The 11,143-nt window shown below is 36.4% G+C and overlaps 1 protein-coding gene across 1 annotated transcript in view; it reads left to right on the top strand.

Moving 5' to 3' along the window:
* The first annotated feature begins 9,292 nt into the window (after positions 1-9,292).
* LOC135220066 (BRCA1-associated RING domain protein 1-like) overlaps positions 9,293-11,143 on the top strand; it is a 41,112-nt gene continuing 39,261 nt past the window's right edge. Inside the window, 1 exon segment of the mRNA XM_064257419.1 lies at positions 9,293-9,495. Within this exon segment, the coding sequence (XP_064113489.1) occupies positions 9,413-9,495 (83 nt within the window). The 5' untranslated portion in view covers positions 9,293-9,412.

The raw sequence follows: 11,143 nt of genomic DNA, 5'->3' as shown, positions 1-11,143 counted from the left end.
GTCTTCTAACAGGCAGTTCTGAGAAAGGGGAACTGATCTGAGACAAAGGGGAATTGATATGGGAACTTAACTAATGTTTCATGGTGTTGCTATGGAGACTGTATTATGACTTGCCCAGTTTTGACTAAAATAATGAGGGTTATTGTAAGAGAAATATGGAGTGGGTTGTCTGAGTTAAACATTTCATTTAATCATTCCGTTAAGAACCTGAGTTTATTTAGCTAATACAATGCATTTTTGTAAGTTCATGAGTCTGATTTAATTGCCTTAAGTAATGGAGATGGGGGGGGGGGGGGGGGAGTGTTCGTCGAGAGAGAGAGAGAGAGAGAGAGAGAGAGGAGAGAGAGGGGTGGTTGATGTTGTGTGGAGAGAAGAGAGACGAGAGAGAGGAGAGAGAGAGAGAGAGAGAGAGAGGGGGGGGGGTGTTAGTGTTGGAGTGAGAGGAAATGGATGTTGGGTGTTGCCAGTGCCTTAGAAGCACGGTTCATTGCTACCTTTTTAATGTAGAAGTACCGAGATCTATGATCACAGGAAAAGTTGGTGGCAGCAGTGTAGGAACTGTTGTTACGCCTTTTGTGAGATTAATAGCAGCTTAGAGAGGCTGTTTTGAGAGAGTCTGGTTGTGAAAATGTGTTAGGATTTCGATTAATAGGTGACAGGTGATAAGAATTATTCAGCCGTTGATCTGGTACTGAGAGAAGAAATTCAATTAGCGTCAGCATTTTCTGTCTACCGGGAGATGCCTTCGAGAGTCTGTCACTCAGTTGCGATATGTGAGTGTGTGTGTTTACTAAATGCTCGCTGTTCGAGTATTGGGTTGTGATTACACACGCAAGTATGTGTGTTAGCGTGTTTTTCCATACGCAAGTCGGCAATATGGTGTTCTTTCATTGGCTGCGTGAGTGTTACGTTATTTTTTGCCCTTGGGTTTTTTTTCTTTTTTCTAACTTTGTGAGTGAATAATTTTTGGAGTTAAAGGGGCAGTTAAGATTACTATATTTTTTCCCATAAAAGCAGAACGTGATGAGTTTTTTTCTTAGCACATGTTTAAAGGCGATGCATTTGTCCTTTTTTTTAATACATACTTATGCATATGAAGGTTTTCATACATGCAACTCAGTTCTTGGGGTGCTTGGATTGCAATTTTTTTGGCCCTTGGAGACGGTGTCTCTCATGCATATGTACTCAGCGTATTTTTTTGCTGAGCGACCAAGGGGTAGTGCCTACGGGAGACAAGTGTGATTCAGGGGGTACTGTCTGAGGGAGGGTGAACTTTTTTTTCTTTGTGCCGGGTTAACGGAGGTGAGTTTGGCCTTGAATAGGAAAGTTCAATGCCATATCAGCTGATAGCCACTGAGAGATGATGTGATATGCCCGTAGGGTTTCTTTAAGAACGATTTTTGTTATTTCTTTTGAGTAAAGAGAAAATGAATATGAATGTGGTGCAAGTTTTCCTTACGCTTTGGAGAATGCCTTTACGCAATGGTAGAGGGCGTGATTAGAACTGGGGAAACGGAGATTATTTGCTGATGGTGAATATGGTGATGATACTGGTGAGTGGTAATATTAAAGCCCATACTGGTGATATAGGAGATATTTTATGGAGATATTTTATGGAGAATTATTACGGGGAATTACTACTGGAGATATTTACAGGGATGCTATTGGAGTCCAAGGTGGTAATATTTTGGTGGATTTGGTGAATTTGGTGATACTGGAGATACTGGAGAGTACTAATATTGGTGTTATTTCTGATACTAACATGAGTGCTTATAATAAATACTCAGGGTGGTGAGGTTTATGAATTGTGAATATGGGAGGTACTAACCCCAAATTTAATGGTGTTTTTTTTGGAGGATATTGTGTTAATGCCCATTTCAAAGACTATGGTAAAAGTCAAATTGAGGGAAATGAGGAAACCTACCGGTCTTCTTTTGCACAGGTGTTTCTATGGTTTTCTGTGATAGCCTAGAGTTTTCCTTTTTTTCATGGGTTCAGTAGAGAATTGCTTGAAGTCTACGTGAGTCACAGATGTTACAGGTGTCACGGGAACAGTCAACAGTGCCATTGACTTTTCTTTTCCCCTTTTGGACGTTAGCCATTGCTGACATAAGTTTTTTTTTTATCATGGGCGAATTTGAATTTATTTTTCTCTCCGAACAGTTTGTGTAGATTTTTAATATCTCAGTTCATGACTTGGAATCTTTGTTCGGGAATGCGTTTATAATTTCAGCCGTTTGACGCTGCAAAGAGATTTAGGGGAGAGTTTTTGCATTTTTGAATGTGTACATAATGGCACTACATTTTTTTCTGGATATTTGTGTTCCGGAAATGATTGGCCTTGTTGTGTCTGTGGCGAGTTTGCCAGAGATAGGAAACTTGATTAAGTTTCTGGTAGCCTGTGCCGCAGTAAATATGGGGAAGCCTTTGCTTAGACACTTTGGATTTGTGGTTTTGTTGTAATGAGTTATGGCACACTGATGATTTTTTTTTTTAGTTTCCTGGGCAATTTTTTTTTTTTTTTTTGCCAAGCTTTTGCCCTTCTCAGCAGTTATGCTAAACAGAGAGTTTATAATTTTTTACTGTAACATTGAGCTCCTTAGAGATGCTTCTCGAAGTTATTTTGCTGGAAAATTGGAGATATAATACTTTATATTTTATTTTGTTGGAGATAGTCCAGAGTTTAGGCCTATGGTGGTACGAGCTATGTTTAGTTCAATTATTTTTGCAGCCATATTTGGTGCAAATGGAAGCCTTTGTGAGAGAAGATATGTGGCAATATTTTTTAGTGTATCAGTTAGATGCTTTGAGTGCATTTTTCGGGAACAGAGTTTCTTTTTTGATTGCCCTGCTTGGAGATATAACAATTTTTTGGATACTTGGTTTTTATTCCACATGTGGTTATTGGTGAAATAGAGGGGAATATGGTGATATGTGGTTATTAGTGAAAAGGAAGGGAATATTGCCTGGGTGGTATTATTATCAATATGGTGATATGTGGGTGTTTTCTTATATTATTACTCAAGATTTTTTTTTGAAGGGCTGATTTTTTCTTTTGTGGCATTAATAATTTTACGAGCAAAAGAGGGGTATTGTGGTTCCTTTTGGTGTTGTGACTAATGGGGGCGAGTGGTATTCCCCAGTTATTTTGGCAATATATAATTGTTGAATTGTGGTGTTCTGTGGTTTATATCCCGAATAGGTGATAATTTGTTTTATATACTTGGAGTAATATCATGTGGGAGTTATGTCTTTAAATATAATTTTTGGGCACCTTGATGATATCCTGGAGATAATTTTGTGAAATGTGGTTATATAGTGTCAGTATAGAATTTTTGGAGAATAATGGTTGGTATAAAATATTTGGAGAATAATGGTTAGTATAAAATATTAGGAGAATAATGGTTTCTGGTGTTGCAAGTCTGACTAGACAAATCTATAGTGCCGTTAAAAGCACCTGAGGTGTTCACAGGTGCATTTTTGCTGATAATGCTGTGATGAGTCCGGTTGCTGATCTTTTCCTTCGGTGTTGATTACTCGGAGATTTGCACTATTCTTGGAGATGTACTATTTAGGGGGGTTGTTTCCAGTCGTTTCTGGCCGATGAGATATGTTGCGGTAGCAAATTCTGTAACAGTACATACTGCATTTATGAGGGAAAATGTTGGATGATATATATTATATATATTATGTGTGATTTGTGATGGGAAAGTTCACTTATTACTGTTGCTACTATTTTTTTTCTTTTCCTATGAGATTTGTTGTAATTGGGGTTGAGCTTTAAATAGCATTTCTATTTTGGACAGGAGATATAGTTTGTTGCAGTATGTGAATTAGATGTATGGGTGTTTTGCATTATATTTCATGGAGGTTAATTATATAAAGAGTAAAAGGGTTTTGCTGTTAGACATTAAAGAGTTCTTACTGATTTTGTAGGTTACTGAAATATCAGAGCTTGAGAGAACATTTTTGGTGATAATTTTGGGCTGGGTTTTGTTGCTTTTTTTATTTTCTGGGGCTCATTTCAGTTTTTTTATACTTGTGAGTTTAAAATGTGATGACAGTAGTCCATAAAGTTTTTGTGCTGATATATGTGTGGGGTTGGCAAGCTTTTTATTATATTATTAGAGAATTAAATTGGAGAATTTAATGTTTTCTTTACGGGGTTATAACAGTGATTTATGATTTAGCGATCTTATGAAGTTGCTTCACAAGTTTTAGTTAGAAATTAGTTCAGTGGTCATATTAGTTGTGATTAATTGGGAAACGTTCAGTTAGTATTTCTTAGAATTTTGAAGTCATTATTTGACAGGTTAATTCTTCTTTAATTGACCGATGACATGACTGACATACTGAAACACCATAAACATCGTTCCCCTACGCCAGCAAGACGTCCTTCAACTACTACAGAGAGGTGTATGTTGCCGACATGCAAGAGATTCTATGTATCTACGGGGTTTTACAGTGCTTTTGGACTACGGAAGTCGTCAGTTGTCTTCCACTGGGAGACGTTTTGCCTTTCTACAGCCCGTTTCACGTGTCTGTGCAGTTGCAGTTGCAGACCATACACGCACGGGAAAATAGAAAATTCAAGATGAGGAGATGTTTCTTCAGTCGACTGTTCAAGATAATGTGTGAGAGACATTGTACTGCGAAAGACGTGCAGTTATTTTTATATTTGGTGTTTAATGAGCCAGCCAATGTGTTTTTTATACATATAAGCTGTTTTATGTGAGCTATGGCTAGGCAGGTGCTAGCTTCTGGGGTGGCCGATTAGCTGTTATATAAAAAGAGGGATGTAGTATTAATAATATATATAAGATACCGTTGTAAGGTGATGTACTGTGACTTTCTTAGACTGTAGGGGTCATCAGTTTAGCTTCTCCTTAGAGACAGTGGTCCAAGTGACAAGACATCTCACCTTAGGAAATGCTATGGGCAGTTGCAGAGGTGCCTTCTAAAACTGGTAAGAGGCAGTTTCTGGGCGTGAACAATGTGTGCGAGTTCGTGAGTTCGTGCATTCATGCGAGCTTGTTCCTTACATAACCAGAAAGTAAGGTTACCAAGAGCGGAGATCTGTACAAGAGAGGCAAAAAGCCAAGATGGCTTCTTCAATAGTATTTTTGAGAAGTGTGTGTGAATATTGTGTTGAAAGGGTAAGCATACTTATTCTTGGCCAAAAGTGTGGCTTGTCTGTATTTTGAATATTTATTTCAAAGATGTTCTATTTCATATGATCTTTTGATTTTAATTTATATCTTGTGCTTATCAAGGTGTTCTCCTGTCTTCTAACAGGCAGTTCTGAGAAAGGGGAACTGATCTGAGACAAAGGGGAATTGATATGGGAACTTAACTAATGTTTCATGGTGTTACTATGGAGACTGTATTATGACTTGCCCAGTTTTGACTCAAATAATGTGGGTTATTGTAGGAGAAATATGGAGTGGGTTGTCTGAGTTCAACATTTCATTTAATCATTCTGTTAAGAACCTGAGTTTATTTAGCTAATACAATGCATTTTTGTAAGTTCATGAGACTGATTTAATTGCCTTAGGTAATGGAGAGGGGGGGAGGAAGTGTTGTCGAGAGAGAGAGATGTTGTGTGGAGAGAGAGAGAGAGAGAGAGAGAGAGAGAGAGAGAGAGAGAGAGAGAGAGGGTGGGGGGGGGGGGGGGGCTTTGTGTTCGTGTTGGATTGAGAGGAAATGAATGTTGGGTGTTGCCAGTGCCTTAGATGCACGGTTCATTGCTACCTTTTTTAATATAGAAGTACCGAGATCTACGATCACGGGAAAATATACATAAAGCAGAAAGCAAAAATAATGAACTTTAATTAATCTGCCGATTTCTTGAATGAAAACCCAGATATATCTAGTTTTCAGGCGAGTGAAATTGGCAAGAATATTTAGCTCTCTCAGGAGCCACAAAAGAAGGAACTAAAACTATGACAGACACTAAACGACAGTAAAAGTAAACAACATTACCACTCAAGCAGGATGAAATGACATGTGCAAAGCCAACTTCAAAGTATGAAGGAGATAAACAGTTATAGTAGAGTCACATCACCGGTGTGACTCTACTATAACGACGCTCCTGATTGGCTGTTTGTAAGCTAATGACAGGGCTGGAAACTCTCAGTCTCTCGAGAGAATTCACATAGGTAGGATGTATGTTCCACCTCTTTAGAAATACGTCGTTCAAAAGTACCCTTGAGGAGAGGTGGAACATAAATCCTGCCTATGTGAACTCTCGAGAGAGACTGAGAGTTTCCAACCCTGTCATTGGCTTATTAACAGCCAATCAAGAGCGTCTTAAGGGACTGGCCTAGACATCAAATGCACGGCTGATGAGAATCTGCTTTAGTAGAATCCTACAAAATATAAAATTTATAATTGCTGTCAAAGCTCACTAAGGGACTGGCGTAATTTCAGATTGCTGTTTTCTTAGCTATTTCTTGTGCTTTTTGCAGCCACATGAGCAACTTATTTAATTAAAAATTGTACACTCCTTCTGTTCATTTACCTCATCATCACTGGTAGCTAGTAGACAGATAAGGATCAAGAAACGTAATATTCCGAGAATTTTCATATATTTATGATTGCACATTTAAAAAGAAAATATTACTTTTTAACATTTTAATGAAAATATACTTTATAAATCAAACTATAGTGCCATCGGCTGGCATTAATGAAAATTATGAAACAACTGCATCATTAGTGTAATGGAATTTATATTATGATCATGAAATAAAAAGAAATAATGTTGATAATTTGAGTACCATAATGAAAATAAAATATGAAAGTAATAATAATTTGAGTACCGAAATCAAAATAGAATAATATAAGATTTTTTAATTACATTCCAATATAGAACTACACCAATGCGAGCAAAATCATTCACTAGCTCTTCCAAATAAAATTACTTATCCATATGTTTTTCTGTGGGCATCAACAATAGATAGATAAATAGATAGAGATGGATATAACTTAATGTGATGACACATTTGAATTTCGGTAGGAATAATGGAAAACCAGCTGCTGTTACTTCTTGGGGCTTGGGGTGTGAGTTGGGGGGGTGGGGGCCATGTTGAGGCTTGAGAGCAGCACATTGAGGCTTGGGGGAGGCAACTTGTCTTTTGGGGGGTCAGTTGCCCCCCCCCCCCTTAAATGACTCTCCTACTATAAGGTTTAACATTCTAATGAAAAGTCAGTCAGCTGCTCTGTAGTGAATGACCTGAAATATATTGGGTTCGATACTGTAATGGACACAAGCTTATGAATTTATATAAAAATTAAATTGATACGTCTTGAAGAAGTAAATAGAACTTTCAAAGTATACTAGTCGGAGACTAAAACTGTCCCCCCACCCGCCCCGGCCAAGAAAAAATAAAAAAAATAAGTAGTAAATAAATAATAATAATAATAATAATAATAATAATAATAATAATAATAATAATAATAATAATAATAATAATAATAATAACTGCTGCCAAGTTTAGCACCATCTAGGAATCATCATAGCACATACGCTGTCGAATCATCTTAGATTCTAAAAAATTATGTTTTATGATTTTTTTTTTTTTTTTTTTTTGCAGGAGCACGGTATCACTTGGTTATGAACAACAACACTAAGGATGTTATGACTCAAATGGGGAAAACGATGAACGTATGAAAAGTTGGATGACCAAGAACATACTGAATTCGCAAATTCGTGGAGACAGAACACTCGCACAGACGCACGCGCGCGTATATATATATATATATATATATATATATATATATATAGATATATATATATATATAATATATATATATATATATATATACAGTGGCGGCTCGTGGCTATCATTCATAGGGGTGCTGTTTATTAGATTTTTTTTAAATTCCTTGATATCAACTGCATAAACACACACACACACACATACACACACACACTCTCTCAGCAAAACCGCTACATTACTGTGGTTATCATTTTTTCCCTTTTACTACAACTCGCCACTGGGTTGATTATTCTGCATTACATATCATCAGTATCGTCACTAATTTTACCACTATCACTAATAGTACATATTGATTAAGTTTTGACGAATTTCAAACAATTTCAAAACACACCTTCTACCTCCAACAGCTAGACTAACACTGCTCGAGAGGGCAGTGCCAGTGCTAAAGGGCTTCCCTCCCCTTTACGGGCGGCTGGCTACCACATTATCGCCCTGCAAGCAAAATTAGAACTGCTGAGCACCGCAGTTCCACATATTGTTTTAATTTAATTGCTCTTTATTTACGCAAACAAAAGAATGGTAATAATTTTTTAAGGATTGATGATCTGTACTTAATTTCTCATATTCATGTATATATTCATAATTTTGTGCATATATATGAAATCTAAAGGGATGCTGAAGCTCCACAGTGCCTACTGACGAGTCGCCATAATTATATATATATATATATATATATAATATATATATATATATATATATATATATATATATATATATATATACACACACACACACACACACACACACACACACACACACACACACACACACATATATATATATATATATATATATATATAATAATATATAGAGGTAGGTAAAAACTGACGAAAGTTAATTCTATTATTCTAGAATAGTAAAAATAAATAATTCCGAAGTGCAAATAGTTAAGGATGTACAAAGGAGACTTACTACTTGATGAATATTATGCATGGTAATAGGATATTGTAACTTTTAAAATGTACTACCTTCCCTAATGAGCTTCACTGGGTAACTTTTAAGGCAAGAATCGAATATCAAATATTATGTATTTGGACGTACATTGCGTTAAAGAATAAAAAAATAACGTACAGAGTAGAAGACCTGCAATATAAATACCCAACCACATAACGGACATAGACAGATGAAGGAAACCAATGAGTTGCCGAAAATATAAGAAAACTTAAATTCGCGAGAATGAACTTATGTCTTAGCTACTGAAAAAAGAAAAAGTCTTGGTACAAAGGAACATGTCACACTGAACTTAAACTGGACTTACTCATAAATGAAGCTAGAAGGAGGACCCCTAAAAGTAAACAAAAGGATGAGACTAAAATGTGCTTGACTCTATGCCAATAAAAGCATTGGTTTATCTTAAACTGTATAATGTAATATTATTCGGTTTTTAAACACATCATGTAGGTTTAGTTAGATAATAAATTGCATGCATATTTGTTTAAGTAGTTAAAACAGTTTACTAGGCCAAATTTGTTTAAATAATTGCACATGGAACGCATCTTACGGAAATCGGTGGAATTTGGCGCCTTTACGAAACAAACATTAAATCCTACCCTCGTCGTGTCTTAAGTTTGTGAATATTTTCAGTTAATTTTAAGTTTAGTGTAATTGATTCTTGCAATTGACCCACTTGTGAAATGGATGTTTTGAAATTATTTGAGTGGGAGAAAACCATAAAGGCTATCAAACATCTAGAGAGTCTTTTGCTGTGTAGTGTATGGTAAGTTGAAATTAGGTAACTCGGGATAAGGTAGCCTAAATCTACTCGAATACTAGGTAGGTAGGTACCTACTGTTGCTACCTATAATAATTAACTATAGGTAACCTTAGGTAGTATTGTAGAACTTAGGCTAAATTAATGTATTATTATAGATACCTACTAGGCTAGGTAGTTTACATCCGGTCTGTAATCCAACAATACAACCCTCATGAGGTAGGGATACTTGTCCCATGTTCTGCAGCCTAGCAAGAAATTTATAGCTATAGGTACTTTAGGTAGGCTATTTATTTAGGTTCTAGGTTGAATCACCTATCAAAGCTAGCCAACTAGAAATAGTAAAAAAAAGAAAAAAAAGATACGCCATCTCTGTATGGAGCCCTTTGTAGAGTTACCGTTTGTTTTACCTAAGTAGTATTTAGCCTAGTAGCACTAGGCCTATTTTGACGTACCTACCTACTACTTAGTAACTACCTATAGGCTAGGTTCTCTATTTTTTTTCAACTGTCCACCCGCCTATGGTGTTTGCGTATGGTAACACTGCGTCCCTGGCTTTAGATAGGGTAAAAAACCGCATGGTACAGGGGTGGACCATGTACGATCAATGTGTACAACCCCAAGAAAAGTACATTATACCTACCTAACGCGTCCTGACACCGTAGTAGAGGTCTTTAGCTCCGTTTCTCACCAACAACAAGTCGCGTCTGATGCCCATCTCCGATGTCAGGACGCGTTATAGGCTAATGTACTTTTTTTGGGGTTGTACACATTGATTGTACATGGTCCACCCCTGTACCATGCAGTTTTTTACCCTAGTTATGCTATGTGTAAGTTTCAGGTAAATAAAAGGATATCTGGGTGTACATTTGCAACTGAAAAGTCTTTTAATAATTTACTCTATGCGAATTACACCGTTAGCCTAATATTTGAAATAGGATGGAAAAAAACCCAAGTATATAGTAGTATAGTATAGGGTGCACATGAACTCTGTGCTGATACATCTCTAATTTGTTGATATGCTAGCTCTCTTTAAATGAAGAGAAATAAAAAAAAAGATTAAGAGTGATAATCCCTAAGCTATAGGTAGTGAGGTTGGGTATGGTAAATTTTATGATAGGCCTAGGCTCTACTACCCTCATCCAAATTAATTTTACCATCAGAGTAGGCCTAATCACAATTTGCAGGTGTTGATTTAATGTCAGACTTTCTATTAAACAGGTTATTAGGTTATAGGCTAATTACAATTGTAAATTCATCATGTGTATCTCATAACTACCTACTACATCATTTATTTTCAAGTAGAGTAACCTGCTAATCTATTTAGTTCATAGGTTACTTGCCTTTGTAAAAAAAAAAAAAATCATACCTTGCAGGGACAATACACATACAAAGGTCTGTTTTGTGTGTGGCACTTGTGCTGAAACTATTAAATAGGCCTAGCTATTACATGCTAAAATTTTCTCTTTAGAAAAAGTTTTATATAAAAAACTCATTTGTTCCAGTGGAAATACTAACCATAGTCTTTTATTTAGGAGTTTCACAGCATGAGGGTGTGTGGATGGGGGATACCCCATTAACAGCGGTCACTAAGGATTTTCACTTAGGTGTCTAAGTTAGAACATTCTTTTAATAATAGGTAGTATGAACTACA

Source organism: Macrobrachium nipponense, chromosome 11 (assembly GCF_015104395.2).
Source record: "Macrobrachium nipponense isolate FS-2020 chromosome 11, ASM1510439v2, whole genome shotgun sequence".
NCBI lineage: Eukaryota > Metazoa > Arthropoda > Malacostraca > Decapoda > Palaemonidae > Macrobrachium > Macrobrachium nipponense.
Note: the sequence above shows the minus strand (reverse complement) of the source record. Positions and strands in the feature narration are given on the sequence as shown.